This window comes from Scyliorhinus torazame, unplaced genomic scaffold (assembly GCF_047496885.1).
Source record: "Scyliorhinus torazame isolate Kashiwa2021f unplaced genomic scaffold, sScyTor2.1 scaffold_1579, whole genome shotgun sequence".
Lineage (NCBI taxonomy): Eukaryota > Metazoa > Chordata > Chondrichthyes > Carcharhiniformes > Scyliorhinidae > Scyliorhinus > Scyliorhinus torazame.
Window position 1 is genome coordinate 1 of NW_027309306.1, and position 20,462 is coordinate 20,462.

The 20,462-nt window shown below is 46.3% G+C and overlaps 1 protein-coding gene across 1 annotated transcript in view; it reads left to right on the forward strand.

The window, feature by feature from the left end:
* Positions 1-1,521: 1,521 nt before the first annotated feature.
* The window catches only part of LOC140407544 (C2 domain-containing protein 2-like), a gene marked incomplete at its 5' end in the record, with an annotated part of 39,999 nt that continues 21,058 nt past the window's right edge, over positions 1,522-20,462 (forward strand). Inside the window, 6 exons of the mRNA XM_072494940.1 lie at positions 1,522-1,623; positions 5,929-6,045; positions 10,057-10,198; positions 12,463-12,571; positions 19,083-19,147; positions 20,218-20,339. Of these exons, the coding sequence (XP_072351041.1) occupies positions 1,522-1,623; positions 5,929-6,045; positions 10,057-10,198; positions 12,463-12,571; positions 19,083-19,147; positions 20,218-20,339 (657 nt within the window). The remainder of the gene's footprint in view (positions 1,624-5,928; positions 6,046-10,056; positions 10,199-12,462; positions 12,572-19,082; positions 19,148-20,217; positions 20,340-20,462) is intronic.

Genomic DNA, 20,462 nt, shown 5'->3' on the forward strand with positions numbered 1-20,462 from the left:
GGGTACTGGATGAGAAACCCCAAAGTTTTTTAAAAAATTTGTAACACTATGAGGATACTTCACCCTGGAGTGATGACTCTGACCAATGGACATCTTTTATGTTAAAACAAGGTTCAATTTGAACACAGAATTAACCACATCAACAACAAATAAATACCTTTTCAATTATCAGTTAAACAATTCTTAAACAAAAGGAAAAACCTGGTAATTTATTATCTACACCTGTCACTAATTCCAATTAAGCAACCCAATACAGTTCAAATGCCACTTCTAAATAAAGTTAACAAAACAGGTTACTTTCTTAGCTGCGTGGAGGCTTTAGGAGAGAGTTCCTTTCAAGAGCAGATCCAATTCACTTCTGTCTTATCAGACTCAAATCAAATGGCAAACTGCTGTTCAACATAAAATCTTAAAACAGACTGCAAAACTGCCGACAGACCTGGCCCCTCCCATTATTTACATCATCTGTATCCCACTAAGTTCCATGACCTGATTAGGTAGGATTACATACAATCCCTCAAATGTTCTACACTCCAGGGAATCTCCAGCAATCAAAACACTATTCCCTTAGCCCTTTATCTGTAATTAAGTAAGTGGTTAAAATCTATAATTACCTCGCCTTTCTCGACTTCTTAATTACAGTTTAATGGAGAACGTGGAAGATCCAGACACTGGATGTAAGGAAGGGAATTATAAAGCATAGTGCCTCAGTGGCTGAAGATAATAATAATCGTTTATTGTCACAAGTAGGCTTCAGTGAAGTTACTATGAAAAGTCTCTAGTCGCCACATTCCGGCGCCTGTTCGGGGTGGCCGGTACGGGAATTGAACCTGCGTTGCTGCCTTGTTCTGCATTACAAGCCAGCTATTTAGCCCACTGTGCTAAACCAGCAAGGAAGGATTAGAAAGTGCAGCAGCTGTGTGTGAATGGGAGAAGATGTGGTGTAGCACTGGAGGAGGTTCTAGGATTAGGATTGCTGTCCGTGTGAGGCTGCATCTGGGCTTTATAAATGGTTACTCTGGAGCTAGAGGTGATTTAATTCCTCTAACTGGTAAAGCTGGCAGAACCATCAGAAGTGAGCGATTTTAAATCGTTTTTATCAGATGGTTCCCAGCACAGTTGTCCAGAGGTTAGCACTTCTGGGCAATTACCGGATAAACCCTAACATGGGAACGTCCTAGAGGTATTCCCAGCACAGCATTTGGGGTACAACTTAAATGTGACACCGGGGTACTCGGAAGTTATGGGCCAATGAAGGATTACTTGCTTGATCATGTCCGGACGAATGGGAGGTGGACTACGGTTTCAGAGAATTAGTTCATAACTTTGATTCAGACCATGTAAGTAGCCTCTATGCAATGCAGCGCTCACTATGTAACTTGGGGCCTACCAGTGGCACATCATTGTAAACACATCAAACTGCTGGTGTGCAATCTAACTGAGCTGTGAATTGGAATAGGGTGGGGGGTTGGGAAGGAGGTGTAAAATATTCATCCTTTTGTAATTTTCTTGTTTCCGTAGCTGGAGATTCATATTCAAGACATTGATGTTGTCCACGTCACGTGGGGTCTTGTGGATCCTCAAAACCTTAGGTTGAAAGTGACACCGAGAATAACAAGGGAGGTGAGTGACTTGAGTATTTTTTTCACCTCTAGCTCCAGAGTAACTATTTATAAAGCTTTAAATGTTTACTACTCATCTGTTTTAAGAAGATAGAAAGCAAATGTCCAGAGCAAGTTTCGATTTGTCAACACCAACCCTGGTCTTGTCCAAAGTCGAGTGTTTGCAAGCTGGGGCTACTGGATACTGGTTGAGAATGAGAATCTGATTCAAGGCCCCTGGCGTTGAAAACATTTATCGCCCTCCGGTTAGATTTGAGCTGGACGTCATAGCCTAGAAATCAAACTTGGGACCGTTTGGCTTTCACACAGGGTGATGCCCTTATCTATTATAATGATTTGTTCAGTCAGTCTGGTGCAAAGCGTGCTTATTCCTGTCTGTAATATATGAAATGCTAGAAGGCTACAATGTGTGTTTATCTGTATGAAAAAACACTTGACAAACTCTAAAAAGGTGTGTTCTATTCTGGTTGGAGTTAAAACTGCTGTGATAATTTCTTGGCAGAGGACTGGCCACCTTGTACAATTGTGCCGTGTCAATTTAGTTGTGTTTAACGACCTGGTCTTGCAGAAGCCAATTCCTGGTCAACTCGGTCACTTTTAAGTTCCAGGAGGTGAGAGTTTGAATGGTGGCATTCGTGCAAACAGTAATTTCCCAGGAACAGACCTTAAACACAGACCCTATATCGTTCTTGAGCTTGTTAGGTTGGGTGCTAAAATGAAGTTTAGAAGTAGGGAATGTTTGCCAATGATTGTTCAGCAATTTCCAGTGTTTCCAGCTCTGATGCTTTCAAGAAAACAGATGACTCCGGATATTCCTATTGTTTGATACCTTGTGGGCAGCGTGGTAGCACTGTGGATAGCACAATTGCTTCACAGCTCCAGGGTCCCAGGTTCTATTCCGGCTTGGGTCACTGTCTGTGCGGAGTCTGCACATCCTCCCAGTGTGTGCGTGGGTTTCCTCCGGGTGCTCCGGTTTCCTCCCAGAGTCCAAAGATGTGCAGGTTAGGTGGATTGGCCATGATAAATTGCCCTTAGTGTCCAAAATTGCCCTTGATGTTGGGTGGGATTACTGGGTTATGAGGATAGGGTGGAGGTGTTGACCTTGGGTAGGGTGCTCTTTCCAAGAGCCGGTGCAGACTCAATGGGCCGAATGGCCTCCTTCTGCACTGTAAATTCTATGATTGTGCATATATAAAACGCAATCTAAAAGCGCCCCTGTCCTGGGCTATGCTTTGATTTGTTTGAAGGAGAATACTGACAAATTTGTGACTGTCTGAACAAATCAACCTAGGTGGATAATAGGTGGAAGGGAGCAGGGCCTATATTCAGTACAGTCCCTCCCTGTTTCATTGACCAGTCTGTTCCTAAAAGAGGAGAAAGGAAGAGGGCCCAGGGAATTAACTCTTACCAAGTTACAGATGCATCATAGAAAGCATCCTATCTGGCTGCATCACAGCCTGGTATGGTAACTGCTCGGCCCAGGACCGCAAGAAACTTCAGAGAGTCGTGAACACAGCCCAGTCCATCACACAAACCTGCTTCCCATCCATTGACTCCATCTACACCTCCCGCTGCCTGTGGAAAGCGGGCAGCATAATCAAAGACCCCTCCCACCCGGCTTACTCACTCTTCCAACTTCTTCCATCGGGCAGGAGATACAGAAGTATGAGAAAACGCACAAACAAACTCAAAAACAGCTTCTTCCCCGCTGTTACCAGACTCCCAAACGACCCTCTTATGGACTGACCTCATTAACACTACACCCCTGTATGCTTCATCCGATGCCGGTGCTTATGGAGTTACATTGTGTAGCTTGTGGTGCCCTATTATGTATTTTCTTTTATTTCCTTTTCATTTCATGTACTTAATGATCTGTTGAGCTGCTCGCAGAAAAATGCTTTTCACTGTACCTCGGTACACGTGATAAACAAATCCAATCCAATTGCTCTGTTCTTTATCTCCCTCACAATGTCTTCTAAGGTGCTGCATTGATGCTCAGCCTGCAGAGCTTCAAAATTGCAAATTAAATTGAAGTACAAAATACTGGATGAAGTGATTCTCGCAGTATATCTATTTTCTATATATTCGATACTGTCTACGTATTAGATATTCGAGGCCAGAGTATCTGCCAGTTCAAATTTAAGTTGCTTGTTCAAAGATATAGATTGGAGTTAAATTCCAGAATTTGTCATCTTCCAAGTTGCCCTATAATAGCGAAACTGGAGTCCGTGGGAATCGGGTGGGATACCCTCTGCTGGCTGGAGTTATACCCAGCTCAAAGGAAGATGTCTGTGGTGATTGCAGGCCAGTCATCTCGGCTCCAGGACATCACTGCAGGAGTTCCTCAGTGTGTTGCCCTAGGCCTAACCATCTTCAGCTTCATCAATAACCTTCCTTTCGTCATAAGTTCAGAAGTGGGGATGTTCGCTGGTGACAGCACCATCTAACTCCTGAGATATCGAAGCAGTCTTAATGCAGCAAGACCTAGACAGTATCCAGCTTGGGCTGAAAGGTTCCAGACAATGACCATCTCTAACAAGGGAGAATCTAACCACCGCGCCTTGTCATCCATTGGCATTGCCATTGCTGACTCCTCAACTTTCAACATCTTGGGGATTACCATTGTGCAGACTGTGAACAGGATTAGCCATACATATAATATAAATATACATCTATAATAATCTTTATTGTCACAAGTAGGCTTACATTAACACTGCAATGAAGTTACTGTGAAAAGCCCCTAGTCGCCACACTCCGGCGCCTGTTCGGGTACACAGGGAGAATTCAGAATGTCCAATTCACCTAACGAGCACGCCTTTCGGGACTTGAGGAGGAAACTGGAGCACCCGGAGGAAACCCACGCAGACACGGGGAGAACGTGCAGACTTCGCACACAGTGCCCCAAGCCGGGAATCGAACCTGGGACCCTGGCGCTGTGAAGCCATAGTGCCAACAACTATGCTACCAGATCCAAGTCAGGAATGTGATGGAATGCTCTTTATTTGCCAAGGTGAACAGCTCAACACTCCAGAAGGTTGACACCACCCAGCAAAAAGCATCCCTTCCACAAACATTCACTCTCTCGACCGACGTACAGTGGCAGCATTGTGTACCATCTGCAAGATGCACTGTAGGGAATCAGCAAGGCTCCTTAGACAGCACCTTCCAAACCCACAACCACTGCCATCTAGAAGGACAAGGGTGGCAGATGCCTGGGAATATCACCATCTGGAAGTTCCCCTCCAACTCACCAACCATCCTGACTTGGAAATATATTGCCATTCCTTCATTGTTGCTAGGTCAAAATCCTGGAACTCCCTCCCTACAGCACTTTGGGGGTACCTACGGCATGTGGACTGCAGCAGTTCAAGAAGGCAGCTCACTGCCACCTTCTCGAGGGTAAATCGGAATGGGCAATTCCCATGTGGCATGAATGAAATAAAAAGATTACAAAATGTCACGACACCTGGGCTAGTGTGCGGTCAACTCCAGCCCCACTTGGCCCAGCGTTGCAACACGATTTAAAAAAACCTGAGGTCCTTTGCTTTATCGTTCTGGAGTTCAATCTTTCGTTTCGGTGGTACTTCCTTCTAGGCTTGAGATGGTTTTCCCTGTCATTGTCTACTTTCTCTGTAGACTCAGGATCATTTCAGGTTTACAGCAAAGATGTGCCAGGCATTCACTGATTGTAGAATAACAAAGCAGTACTTTCTTCAGCGAGAAGAGAGAGAGAGAGTATCATTTTTCACTTCCAAGGTCTAAACACTTCTGCCAAGCTCTCTCAGAAAGCATCACGCAGGAACCAGTTACTGACTGTTGTCAGGCAGAACACTGTCCTGGGCAACTCACCGATTGCCAGTTAGCCAATCGAACCAACTTCTTCCAAAGCCGGTGCCAAAGATTCACTCAACGCCGACGAATCTGATTTTCTGTCTCCTAAATACAAAACCTGGAACACGCTGTCCTGACGAGCAGCTTGCTTCAGCTTGAGTCCTCTGCTTAAAGACATGTTCCAATTACGGGTCCACGGACCAAAAATAATAAAAGAAAAGAAAATGGGAACAAAGTGAATAAACAGGAATGACTCTGACAAGAACTACTTCCAGTGTTTTCTCAGATTGTCTTTAATTGGGTAACTTCTTAAAGCTATAGTAATTCAGTCAGCTGGGTGAAACTGAGTGGGATTGTGATATCCCGGAATCCACTCAAGCCGGGATCTTCCAAAACTTCACTGTTTAAGGTAAGTGATGGAATTGACTCTCAACGTGCAGCTTTGACTATGCCACTGTTTGTTAATCTGAAATAGGTGGACGAAGAGGATACGTACCGGGAGACTATCTATACATTGTTACAGGACATGCTGACTTCTGCCCGTCCTAGGGTCTTGCTGAGTATGAAGGCTGCACCTTTGAAGGAAAGCCAAGTTAGTATGAGATTTTTCAGCCTGCATTGTCCAATTTCTAAAGTGAAAATTTACTGTGAGGCCCTCAGCTTTCGCAGTTCAGCCTGGAATTTGCCACATTTTTGTGTGGTGTGTGTGTGCAATTGTGCCTTGGTTACACTGCTAGCTGATATCCATGCAAAACACGTTTCTTTAGAACATAGAATCCCTACAGTGCAGAAGGAGGCCATTTGGCCCATCGAATCTGCACCGGCTCTTCAAAAGAGCACCCTACATAAGCCGATCTCTGTGACCCATTAACCCCAGCTACCCTTTAATATAAGCCTACAAAGCCTCCGTCTCCCTGCTCCAACCCCACACCTACTCTGCGTTCGCCACCCAATAATAGTATAACAGTTTCAGCAGGGCCAAGCCCCCTGACTGTCGCGCTCTCTGAATCACCGTCTTCCGAATCCCTGCCACCTTATCTGCCCACACAATCGATTAAACCAACCTATCCACCCCCATAAAGAACAATTTCGGCAAAAAGAGCATTCGGCACTGAGATAAAAATAAAAACCACAGCAAAGTGTTCATCTTAACCAGTTTCACCCGATTGAGGATAGATTTAGTGCCTTCTCCGGTTATAAGATGAATTTTACTGAGTCAGAGGCTATGCTGGTGAGGGGAGGGGGCGGTGTTGAAGGGTAAGCCCCCTCCTCTTGCTAAGTTCCCAATCAGATGCTCCCCCCTTGGGATTTAAATGACTGGGAATGTCAATGTGCCCCTCTTTCAGACAGCTACATGCGGCCAACTTTCCATAGCTGATGGTGACTATTAGGTGGGACCTTGCCCGGTGGTCTGCTCTCCCTAGAGAGACGGAGGCTGAGGGGCGACCTGATAGAAGTTTATGAAATGATTTGGGGTATGGATAGGGTGAACAGTTGGAGGCTTTTTCCCAGGGTGGAATTGAAAATTACAAGGGGGCACAAGTTCAAGGTGAGGAGGATAGATTCAGTGGAGATGTGTGGGGAAAGTTTTTTACACCGAGGATGGTGGTGGCCTGGAATGCACTGCCAACTGAGGTGGTTGAGGCACCTTTAAGAGTTAGCGACCTTTAAGACTTATCTGAATAGACGGGGTACAGAAGGGTACAGGCGGTTGATCTGGATAGGACACGTGATCGGCTCAGGCCTTGTGGGCCGAATGGCCTGTTCCTGTGCTGTATTGTTATTTGCATACTTCCCCACCATGCGTTTCTCCTCTAAGACACACCCAGAGAGCCACACACCCATCCCTAACCTCAACATCCGTGTTGTCCCTCTCCTTGGTGAGTACCGATGCAAAGCACTCATTAAGGCTCTCACCCACTTCCTCTGACTCCACGCATAACTTCCCCGCTTTGTCCTTGAGTGGGCCTACTCGCTCCCTAGCTACCCTCTTGCTCCTTAGGGATTCTATGGCTCAGTGTCGTATTTATTTACATTGCTCCTCTGTAACGACTTGGGATGCTTCGTGGCGTTATAGGTGCTATGTAAATATAAGCTGTTGTTGATGAAGCAAGAAACTGAGTGAGATGCACACAAACTATGAAAATAGGATAGGGATCGGTGATTTCACGGAAGTGTGGGACCGGCTCAAGTCGCAGAATGGCTCAGCCATGTTCCTGCGTAGAGAATTTTTCTTCGGAACTTAATTATTACAGTAGAATGAAGGAGGAGAGGGTGGACCGATTGGGGAGGAGGCAAAAAATATTGTTCAATTCCAGCGTGGCATCGTGAAAGCAGAGATGTAGAGGCGGCAGGGGTTATGGAAGGAATTCCGTAGGATAAGACCAGGTGGTCTTGTCACCAGTGTTGGGATGTGAGGGGAAAGAGGAGATGTGCACGAGGTAGGATAGCAGGAAAAGGTTGCAGAGATGAAATAAAATGAGGCGTTGGAGGGATTGAAATTTGAGTTGTTGGCTGGGCAGTCTGTGTGAATCGGTAATTTCCTAAGCCTCTGGGAAAGTGGGGTTAGTGCGCCTTCATAGAGGTTGGATGTAGCGGATCCAGCTAGCAAGAGCATTGGCCAGTCTGGTTCTCCCTTTTGCTCCAAGAAAGCTGACCATGTTTAACCCAGATCCATTGGTGGATGATTTAACCAGTTGTGTGTTAGTTTGATTCCTTTGGCACATCATGGTTGAGGTGAGACAGGTCGCAACCGCACTGGGAAACACAGTGATTTGACAGGATTGAGCCTGTTGAAAACCAATGTCAGGGAGCCAGCCAACAGTACTTGTGTGAACGTGTGGGGGCCCTGAAGATTTAGTTTTCCCTTCCACAGTCAGTGGGGCCAAGGGTGGAGATGCTGAAGACGAATGGGAGCGTGTTTAAAGAAGACCAGGAGGAGATCACATTCCTATTTGTTGAGATCTTGGCGATGTGTGAGGTCAAGGAGTGAAAAACAACAGATGAGGGTTTGTGAGGGGGGAGCATTTAGTGAAGCAAGAGAGCAGATGCGTCATAGAAAGAGAGCTTTGGGAGCTTGGGTGCAAGTTGACATGGCTGAAGATGAAAGGGAAGGAAGCTGATTTGGGTTTTTTTTGTGGTAGGTTCTTGTATTGGATGGATAACTGCGCAATCCCTGCAGTGGGGAACAGGTAGAAACAAAGAATACTAAATGGGACAACGTATTAGGTGAGGCTAGCACGGGGAATAGCTTGGGAGCAGCACGGTAGCTCAGTGGTTAGCACAGTTGCTTCACAGCTCCAGGGTCCCAGGTTCAATTTCCGGCTCTCCCCTTGCACGTTCTCCCCTTGTCTGCGTGGGTTTCCTCCGGGTGCTCCGGTTTCCGCCCACAGTCCACAGATGTGCAGGTTGGGTGGATTGGCCATGATAAATTGCCATTAAGTGTCCAAAACGGTTAAGTGGGGTTACGGGGATAAAGGGGATAGGGTGGAGGTGTGAGGCTTAAGTCGGGTGCTCTTTCCAAGGGCTGGTGCAGACTCGATGGGCTGAATGGTCTTCACTGTAAATTCTATGATAGTTTTGGATGCTCTTATGGACGTTGCATAAGTGGGGAATCTTTCTTGTTGAAAGAATAAAGGGTACAAATCTAAAGGGGGTGCAAGACCTGGGGGTAGATGTGCATAAGTTATTGAAGGTGGCAGGACAGCTGAGGGAGTGGTTAATAAAGTATACGGTAAAATAAACTTTGTTAGATGGAGCATAGAGTTCACGAGCGAGAAGGTTATGTTGAACTTGTATCAAACAACGGTTCGGCATCAACTGGAGCATTGCGTCCAGTTCTGGGCACCACGCGTTAGGAAGGATTTGCAGGCGTTGGCCAGGGTGCAGCCAAAGTTTGCAAGAACAGTTCCCGGGGTGATGAACTTCAGCCATGTCGGTAGATTGGGACTGTTCTCCTGGGAGAGAGAGAGGGTCGAGAGGAGATTTAATGGTATTATTCAAAATCGTGAGAGGACTGAGAGAGTTACCGAGGGGGGGGGGAATGGTTCTTGTGGGCGGAAGGATTGAAAACAAGAGGGCGCAGATTGAACTTAATTGGCAAAAGAAGCAATGGAGACGTGAGGACCGTTTTCTCCCAGCGAGTGGTGAAGATCTGGAACGCACAGCCTGAGACTGTGGTGGCCGCAGCTAAAGCCGAGTCTTTGAAGAGGGATTTGGATTATTATCTGAAATGGAAGAATGCAGGACTGCAGGGAGAAAGAAGGCAGGGGAACGGAACTAGGTGCAGACACGGCGGGCCAAGTGGCCGCCGGTGCTGTAACAATTCTGTGATTTTTGAATCATCCATACCCGCCAGCTTTAATTGTATCTGCTTTACACCATGCATACATAACTATTCATCTGCCTTCAAGATCAACCACCAGGTTATGCAGACTATTGGATAGCATTGGACGGTTTTATTATTGGGTAAACCATTAATCGTCCTTTGCCTACTGGCATTAATGGTTTAGGTTCAATCACAGTATTTCCGGTGTAATTTACCAATGGAAGGTCTAATTTATTTCTTGTGTATCTTTTCTCTTCCTCCCTCCTTTCGCTTTAGAATTTGTCAGTTCCTCAAACTTTGCCAAATGCAGAGTTGAACTCTCAGGTTTGCTCACCTCCAAAGCCGCCAAGAGCTCATGAGCGAAAGCTTCTTGTGAAGATCATTAAAGTGGACAATCTTGCTGACCCTGATGTCGCAGGTAACCAAAGATAGTCACGTGATATTTGAGTGCTGCCAGGTCTTGCCAAGCAGATACTGTGTAAAACGCAAAACTGCGCTGTAAAGCTGGTGATAGGAGCAGCAACGGTGAGGCTGTGTGCAAATTACCAACTTGTGCATTATATGCCGCCCTATTGACATGCGTGAACTAGGAAGTTTAGCTATTTCACAAGCAAATCGGACTTGGAATTTATATGGCGCCCTCAACTTAATAAACCATCCCATGGCACTTTGGTGGAACATTATTGAGTAAAGTTTGACACTGAGCCGCGAAAGAAGACATCAGAGCTGGTGAGGTAGCGTCACCAAGGAGGACGAAGAGACCAGAGTAAAACCTGAATAGAGGGTGCTGGATAACCTCCGCAGGTCTGGCAGCATCTGTGGGGAGAGAAAACCGAGTTAGTTTTTGAAGATGAAGAGCTAGAGGTTTGAGAAGAAAATTCCTTAACTTGGCAACAAATGCCATTTATTCGAATTGCTTTTCAGCTACAATGCCTCAAACTGGGCTGTCTCGGGACTGAGTCCGTGCCGGCAGATCTTGCCGGTTTTTGGGAACAAACACTCTGAACCTTAGTTCAATGAATAAGGGACATGTGAAATCGGGAGAATTAATTTATTTTCATTCAAGACCTAATGGCGAAGTATTTTTGGAAAACAAAATTAAATAATGGAAGTAAGGCTGTCTCACAGGCTGTGCTGGATGGAAAGTATGGGCATACTAATGAAGCTGCCAGAGATTTACAGCTTGCGGTATGTGTGGAAATATAACCTATCAGCTATTTGTGCCACACAAAAGATTGCTGCATAAGATAAAGATGCATGGCATTAAGGGTCAAGTAGTAGCATGGATAGAGGATTGGTTAATTAATAGAAAGCAAAGAGTGGGGATTAATGGGTGTTTCTCTGGTTGGCAATCAGTAGCTAGTGGTGTCCCTCAGGGATCAATGATGGGCCCACAATTGTTCACAATTTACATAGATGATTTGGAGTTGGGGACCAAGTGCAATGTGTCCAAGTTTGCAGACGACACTAAGATAAGTGGTAAAGCAAAAAGTGCAGAGGATACTGGAAGTCTGCAGAGGGATTTGGATAGGCTAAGTGAATGGGCTAGGGTCTGGCAGATGGAATAAAATGTTGACAAATGTGAGATTATCCATTTTGGTAGGAATAACAGCAAATGGGATTATTATTTAAATGATAAAATATTAAAACATGCTGCTGTGCAGAGAGACCTGGGTGTGCTAGTGCATGAGTCGCAAAATGTTGGTTTACAGGTGAACCAGTTGATTAAGAAGGCAAATGGAATTTTGTCCTTCATTGCTAGAGGGATGGAGTTTAAGACTAGGGAGGTTATGCTGCAATTGTATAAGGTGTTAGCGAGGCCACACCTGGAGTATTGTGTTCAGTTTTGGTCTCCTTACCTGAGAAAGGACGTACTGGTGCTGGAGGGTGTGCAGAGGAGATTCACTCGGTTAATCCTAGAACTGAAGGGGTTGGATTATGAGGAGAGGTTGAGTAGACTGGGACTGTACTCTTTGGAATTTAGAAGGATGAGGGGGGATCTTATAGAAACGTATAAAATTATGAAGGGAATAGATAGGATAGACGCGGGCAGGTTGCTTCCACTGACGGGTGAAAGCAGAACTAGGGGGCATAGCCTCAAAATAAGGGGAAGTAGATTTAGGACTGAGTTTAGGAGGAACTTCTTCACCCAAAGGGTTGTGAATCTATGGAATTCCTTGCCCAGTGAAGCAGTTGAGGCTCCTTCATTAAATGTTTTTAAGATAAAGATAGATAGTTTTTTGAAGAATAATGGGATTAAGGGTTATGGTTTTCGGGCTGGAAAGTGGAGCTGAGTCCAAAATAGATCAGCCATGATCTCATTGAATGGCGGAGCAGGCTCGACGGGCCAGATGGCCTACTCCTGCTCCTAATTCTTATGTTCTTATTTCAGACAATTTACAACGGAGCAGGGAGTGGATCCCACCAGTCAATTCTAACCAAGGACCCTTGAACTGCTTCACGTTCATTGTGGTTCTCCTTCAATAGGTACTTCTGGCCAATATCACTGAGGGTGCGCCATGTGAATTCAACAAAGAATTTATAATTTATTTACTTAAAATTCTGTTTGTTATTATTTTTATTATTGTTATGTATTATTTCGAAGCGGCGATTGCATTAAATAGTTTCTGCTTTACGGTCACTGCATGCATTCAATGTTCTGAATGTGTTTTGTATTGTCAGAGCGTGTTCATCCGTACTGTGTTGTAGAGTTGGACAATCCAGTGCAAAAAGCCACCAGCTCCGTGATGAGCAGCATTTTCAGCCCCTTGTGGGACCAGCAGTTTGTGTTGTGAGTATGGTGCTTCCGTTCATTTTAAACGGACACTTTTCTCGCTGTTCTGCATTTCTGGCGGTTGTCCTTTTGCTCCTGAGTTTCGTTCAGTTTGAAAATAGTTTTGTGGATTGTGTTTTTAAGTTGTTAATAGCCCATCTCCGAAAGAGGCAAGAGCCACTAAATAAAACTTGATGTATTTTTATACTGTTTCTGCAGTCTTAAACACATCAAAAATAGAAGAAGGTGCAGATGACTTGGCCCCTCCTTTTAACATGATTCTGGTCAATCTTCTGCCTCACCACTTCCCCAGAACTTCCCATATCCCTTGATTCCCGGAAAGATAAAGATCCTTCAATCCCAGCCTTACCTTTATCCAGTGATGGCGCTTCTGCAACTCTTTGGTGTAGAGAATTTCAAAGATTCGCAATTCCATGAATTAAAGACATTTTTCCTCTCTGTTTTAAATGCTGGACCCTTTTCCTCAGATTGTGATCCCAGCCAAGGGAAACAATCTCTGCGTATCCCCTGTTTAGCCCCATTCCGAATTCCATGTTTCAATGAGATCACCTCCCATTCTTCTAAACTCCACAGAGTATAGATGCTCCAATTTACTCAGCCTCTCATCCAAGGAACCACTCTAGTGAACCTTCCCCTGTAAGACAAACTTATCGTTCCTTCGATATGGTAACAATAAGGAATAAACCTGCGCGTTTATAGAGTGCTTTTCAGCGCTACGACTTGTTGGGCCAGTTTTGGCGAGGCACACTGAGTCTAGTTTGTTTGTTTTGTGGGGGGAGAAGGGGCTAACCAAGGCGGCAAGATTGGGGAGGTGGCGATTTTAGTCAATGAAAGGGTCCACTACCAGACGCGAAGGTCCTGGCTGATCAGGGGGGTCGGTACGTGGAGGTTGCAGGCACGTTGGAGGGAAAGTCAGTGGTCTTCGTGAACATGTTGGGATGATGTAACATTTATACGGTGGTTGTAGGCTGCAATACCAGATTTAGACACTCTTCAAACGTTGGCCACTTCGGCGATCGCGGTTCACTGGCTGCGTTCATGGAGGAGACTGGAGGTGTGGACCCATGGCGGTTTATGCACCCTGGGGTAAGGAGTTCCCGTTTTCTTCCCCAGTACAAGAGGTGTATTGGGGGATAGGTTACTTGTCATGGTTAGGACTCTTTCTCAGCGGGGTGGAAAAGGCAGAATATTTGCATGTGGTCATTTCTGACCATGCTCCGCACTAGGTAGACATGTGGCGAGATCTACCGGCCGCGTTGCGCCCGAAAAGCAACGTGACACGGCCAGTAGATGCCGGAAGATCTTGCCTCCGGGATCAACCCGGCTCGCCACTCCCTGCAAGATCTACCGTGATCTCGCAAGGCACTGCAGTGTGGATCCCACCCATTGTGGGCGGGATCACTTTCTGGCAAATCTCTGTTTTAGAATGAGACAGCTAGTCTCACTAATAGGCATTCCCGAGATCTCACCAAGGCGTGGGATCTAACTCCCTCGTCTGGGAGACTTTGGGCGAGCACCGTTCAGTGCTGACCCCCACAAATGGGGACCAGACGAATGGCACTCGTGGGGGTCTCTCTGGGGATTGGATGCACTCAGGTGCTTGCCCTCTGGGCAGGGTGGCATCCTGGCACCCTGGTTGTGCCAGCCTGGCGGTGCCAAGCTGGTATATTTTGTGCAACGGGAATCGGGCCCGCGGGTGCCCTGTGTCGGGGCAGGGTCCCTTATCGCTGATTTGGGGGTGGGGGTGAAGTCGGGGGGGGGGGGGGGGGGGGGGGGGGGAGATTGGGACTCCATTTTGAAATGGCGTTCCGATCTCCCCCTGTACTAAGGAGTTCCGGTGAGCGAAGCTCGCCAGTGCAGAAAACGGGGCTAAGTGCGGCCTCAGCCACAAGTTCCTCGCTGAGGCCCAAGATCTACCCGAATGGCCGCTCTGAGCGGCAGGAACCACCTGGCTAATCGCGCGCTGTGGGACTCTGTTCCATTCGGGCAGATCGCGTCCCTTGTGTTGGAGGTGGGCCGGACGCAGCGCACAGGATGGACGTTGAATGTAGGGCTTTTGTCGCAGGTTGGGCTCTGCGGGCAGGTCTCGGGAGCCGTCAGGGAATATGTAGAGTTCAGTGAGAATGGGATGGTCTCGCCCTCTACTCTGTGGGAGGCGGTGATTAGATGGGAGATCATATCGTACAAGGCACACGTGTACGGGGAGGCCAAGACTGAACACCAGAAGTCAGTAGATGAGATATTGAGAGTGGACCTTAGGTATGCGAGCGATCCAACATTATTGGCACACAGGAAAAAGTTGCAAATGCAGTTTGACCTGTCTACGGAGAGGACAGTGCGCCAGCTGAGGTGTTTGAGGAGGGTGGTGTATGGGGAGAAGGCCAACGTTTGTTGGCTCATCAGCTAAGGCGGCAGGAGGCTGCTCGGGGGATTATCCAGGTGAGGGATTCAGAGGGTAGGCTGGTTTCCGCCCCAGATAAGGTACATGGGACATTTTGAGCCTTCTATGAGGGGCTTTATAGGTCAGAGCCGCCAGAATGTGAGCTGGGAATGACAGAGATTTTAGAGGGCCTGGTGTTTCCCACGGTGGGGTAAGAGCTGGAGGCACCGCTGAGTTTGGAGGAGGTTCGAACAGCATTAGGAAAGATGCAGATAGGGAAGGCACCTGGGCTGGTTGGGTTCCCAGTGGAATTCTACAAGACGTTTGTGGATCAGCTGGTTCCATTGTTCAAGGGGATATTTAATGATTCTCTGGCGTGAGGTTCTCTTCCTGCGACATTTGACAGACATCTACTTCTCTTCTCCTGAGGTTGGAACCCTGTCTCCCGGAGGTACTTGGGGAGGACCAGACGGGAGTTGTGAAGGGCCGAAAGCTGTCGCTCAGTGTGAGGTGACTGCTCAATGTGGTTCTCAACCCAGCGGCTGGGCTGGAACCTGAGATAAACCCGTCGTTGGATGCAGAAAAAGCATTCGGTAGGGTCGAGTGGAGGTACATCGTTGCGGTTTTGGAGAGGTTTGGGTTGGGCCCTGGGTTTGTGTCGTGGGTGCGGTTATTGTACCGGACTCTTTCTGTTGCCGTCCATATAAACATCATGAGTTTCGGGTCTTTTCGGCTGCGTAGGGGGACGAGGCAGGTGTATCCTATGTCCCCCTCTTGGTTAGTGTTCGTGATCGAGCCACTGGCTATTGCCTTGAGGGCCACAAACAGATGGATAGTTAGGGGTGGGGTGGAAAACAGAGTATCCCTGTATGCGGATGATCTGCTGTACGTGAGGGATCCGGGGCCAGTTATGGGGGACATAATGAGCATATTGAAGAACTGTGTCTCCTTCTCTGGATACAAGTTAAATGTAGGGAAGGCTGAGTATTTATACTGAGGTTATTGTTTGGTTACTGTTGTTTGGACTTTCGTGCTTTTGGAGTTTTTTTGGGTATAAAATAACAAAGGCGTATTAAAAATATATTTTTAAAAAAAAATACATTTATGGAGTGCTTTTCACACCACCAGATATCTGCCAGCACTTTACAACCAGCCAAGTACTTTTTAGTGTAATGTAGCAAATGGAGACCAAAACGGAGCACGGTTCTCCAGGTGCAATCTCACCAAAGTCCTATATAATTGTAGCAAGACTTCCTTATTCTTGCACTCCAGTCTCCTTGTAATAAATGCTGACATGCCATTCGCCTTCCTAATGGCCTACTGCACCTGCATGCTAGCTCTGTGTTCCGTGTATAGTACACCACAGTTTCTCCGAACCTTGACAAATTTTGCACCTTACAAAATAGAAAATTCTGCTTTTCTATCACTGCCATAGTGCATCATAGCTTCACCCTCCCCCTCATTATGCTCCATCTGTCACCTTGTTACCTACTCTGCCGCTTTGTGGCCTCATTGTGGTCTTGGTGTCTCTCTGGGGGTTTGCGTAATATTGCAGATGGACACAATCGAGCGTGGATTTTATTTTATTTCGGTTTGTTTCCTGGTTGTAACACATTAACACACACTCATATTGTACAGTATGTAAAGTTCCGTGTGTGTGGCAGTGTTACGAGTGAATCTCAGCAGTGATTGGCTGGTGGGCGATCCTAGGGACCGACTCTGGAGTGCTGGAAACTCTATGCAGCTTTTGTTCATAACTTAGATTTTTTGTTTAGGTGCGTCTGTGTGTGCATGCGTTTGTGTGTGTATGCACGCGTGTGCGTCTGTGTGTGCATGCGTTTGTGTGTATATGCACGTGTGTGCATTTGTGTGTACGCACGTGTTTATGTGTGTGCGCACTCTATTTAATTTCCATAATAAACCTATTCTCATTTAGCCCAACATCTAATGATGCCAGAGGAAGCTATCCCATGGAAAGGAGCAGTGTAATTCTGTGAATGATGCAATGATGTAAATCCAGGGAGGCCAGCTCTTAAGTATCATTCTTTCCATCTCCCAAGTTATAAAGAAAGCTTATTGCATGCGTTTTTAAATATGTACAAAATTGACTAACTTCTGAAGAGGTTGGATGCAGGAACGCAATCTCATTAGACCTCCAAAAACAGTTGAATTTGGGTTGGGTCCCATGTGGGGTGGGTCCACTTTGGTTTTTAATGGAGGTGGAGCAGGCAACCAAGCTCCTCATGGGAGGTGGATTGCTCATTCAAATATTATAATAAGGACGCGTGTCTCCGGATTAACCACTGTTCTAAATTTAATCATGTCTAGCTAGGTTTCCAGGACCTTAGGATGCCCATTGGATAGGAAGGTGAGAATATAGGTGGATCCAGTTCTCCTGCTTCATCCAGCCCTCCCAAACAAACCCTTCTAATTCTTTCCCCACTTGGCCTCAGATCTCCCTCCCTCTCTCTCCCTCTCCCTCCCTCTCCCTCACCCTCCCTCCCCCTGGCTCAATACTGAAGGCCTACTTACGTGCTAGCTGGTTTGCTCGATCTGGTTCACTGCGGCTGGGAGGTTGAGATGAAAAATTATGATCGGATTTTGCCGTTAAACTCGACAGGACCTGAGAAAAAGCTGTTCTGACGGGTTTCCTGACATTCAAAATTGCACCACCCTGTTCTCTCCCTGCTAATATCCAGCCTGTTGAGTATGAATTACAGCTCTTTTGAATACACAGTGCAACAACTTGCATTTATATACCACCTTTTATATCATCGCCATTTGGCCCATCGAACCTGCTCCTCAATTCAGTAAAATCTTGGCCGATATGATTATGGCTTCAACTCCACTTTCCACCTCCCTCCAATAACTTTAGATTCTTGACTAATCAGGGCATCTAGCTACCTTGCCTCAAAAATATTCCATAATCACTGGGTAAGAGTGAGTTCCACAGACACCCTTTGAGAGAAATCATTTCCTCTCATCTTCGTCTTAAATGGGAGATCCCTTATTTCTAAATTGTGTCCCCCTAGCCCTAGCCTCTCCCACAACATCTGTCCTGTCAAGTCCCCTCAGGGTCTTGTATGTCGCAAAATCACACTTCATTCTTCTGAACTCCAATGGATACAGGCCCAACCTTTCCTCATAAGATAAGTCTAGGTATCAGTTGAATGAACCTTCTAACATATAATAATAATCTTTATTACTGTCACAAGTAGGCTTACATTAACACTGCAATGAAGTTACTGTGAAAATTCCCTAATCACCACCTTTCAGCGCCTGTTCGAATACACAGAGGGAGAATTCAGAATGTCCAATTCGCCTAACAGGTCTTTCGGGAATTGTGGAAGGAAACCGGAGCACCCGGAGGAAACCCATGCAGACACGGGGAGAACGTGCAGACTCCGCACAGACAGTGACCCAAGCCGGGAATCGAACCGGGTTCCTGGTGCTGTGAAGCAACGGTGTTAACCACTGTGCTACAGTGCTGCCTTATTTCTATCCTTTCTTAAATAAGGAGACCAGAACTGTACACAGTGCTCTGGTTTTGGTCTCTCCAGTGCCCTGTACAACTGAAACAAAGCATCCCTACTTTTAGATTCCATTGCCCGGGCAGTAAATGCCAACATTCTATTTGCCTTCCTGGAGCATTGGAAATGTTGTTACCCAACACAGGCCCTGGTTGTGCCACGCTGCCATAACCATACACGGTTACATCACAGGTCAGACAACGTGCTGGCAGGTCAGGTCCTGTCAGTGATGTGCTGAGCATAAACGAGCACAAATTGACACTGAGCAAACGAATGAGACATTAGGTCAGGTAACCAAATGCTTGGTCAAGGGGAGAGATTTCAAGCAGCCTGCAAGGAGGTAGCGTGACAAAGTAGTTTCGGGAGCTTGGGGCCTGAAGGGCTGATGGGCAAAGGAAATGGGGATTAACAAAGTCCGAGTTAAGGGAACTTGGAATTCTCAGGTTTGCACAGATGAGGGTGGGAAGGGAGGGTGTGCTGTGGGTGTGTGCATTTAATTTGAGGGCGGAGAATGTTTTAAATTGATTTGCGAGGTGCTTTAGAATCCAGGAACTGGCGGCTAACTGCATTCTCTGTTTTTTTTTTTAAAATCCAACAGTGAGTTGAGTGCCAAGTCGAAGAAACTTCACATGCAGATTTTGGAGGACGGAAGACCCTCAGAGAGTGCGTAGCTGACAACATCGTTAGGGTTGTGCCAACCAATTATTTCTGTAATTGGAACATTCATCTCATCATGTGAGATTAAGTGCTCTGATACATGAAGCCATGTAAATGTTAGTTTTTTCCAGGTTAGGTTTTGTGAAGTTTGTTTGCACCTTGCTGTACAGAGTGAACCTCTAGTTCGGACCTTTTATTTTGTTGAAAAGTTGTTGCATTTTCATAGAAATGGAGCATTCCGACTCTTCGAGCTTGCTCCGGCTAATCTGTACCACAACTCCATTTAATCCCCTTCGTCCAATATCGCTTGATACTAAAGCCTAAAGCAAAAATATCTGTCCCCGTATTGAAAACTTCTATTGTATTGACCCAGCAACAATAGCTCAACACTTTAAGCCTTGGTATTGTTTTGGTGAATATGCACTGTAACCCCTCCAAGGAAAATGCGTGAGTACCAACGGTGAACACACTGCTCCAGGTGGGATCCAAGCAAGACTCTACAATTGACGCATCTTTCCCTTTGCAGTCCAGCTCCCTTGCGATTCGGACCAACTTTCCATTGGCCCTTTTGATTACATTTGGTAGCTGCACGTCAGCTTTTAATGATCTGTATGCACAAACACTCCAAGCTCGTTGCCCCTCTGCAGTTCCTAGCCTATTTCCATTCAGAAAATATTGTGATTTGTCTTTCTCCAATCCAGTGTGCAGCTGAGCTGACACTTCCCTGGATTGTACTCCCATCTGCCGCAGTTTTGTGTATTTGTTTATTTAATCAGCCAATGTCCCTTTCTAACTTCCTGATCTTTCGATAGCTTGTTGCATTCTCCAACTTGGTGGCATTTGCAAACTTGTATGTCTGGGGGGAAAAAAGCCAATATTTAGCTCGATATTTGTGTGAAATTTGAACGTTGCTGAGAGTGTGCAGCAGGTCAGTCAGCAGAGGTTTACCGGTGCATTCATTAGTTGCAATGAGCCGCCTTACCCGAACGGTTGACTTATTTCTCTCCAGTTGTTTCTGATTCACTGTATTTTCAACGGTTTTATTTTGATTCTGATCGTGTTACTTCCCACTGCAGATGCTGTCCTTGGCGCAGTGACGGTGCCCATAGACCTGTTCAAGAAACAGCCCAGTGGGAGACAAAGCTTTCGCCTGGCAAACACACAGAATGGGAATAGTTCAGGATCCATCACAGCCGAGGTAGCAACCAGCACAAACACTTCGATCGGTTCCGGGGCGCGCGTCTCTTCGGAGGGGTGCCATTGTTTTCAAATGAGATTTTGCATTCAAATTCACCCATGCTGTTTTACCCTCTCAGATTGT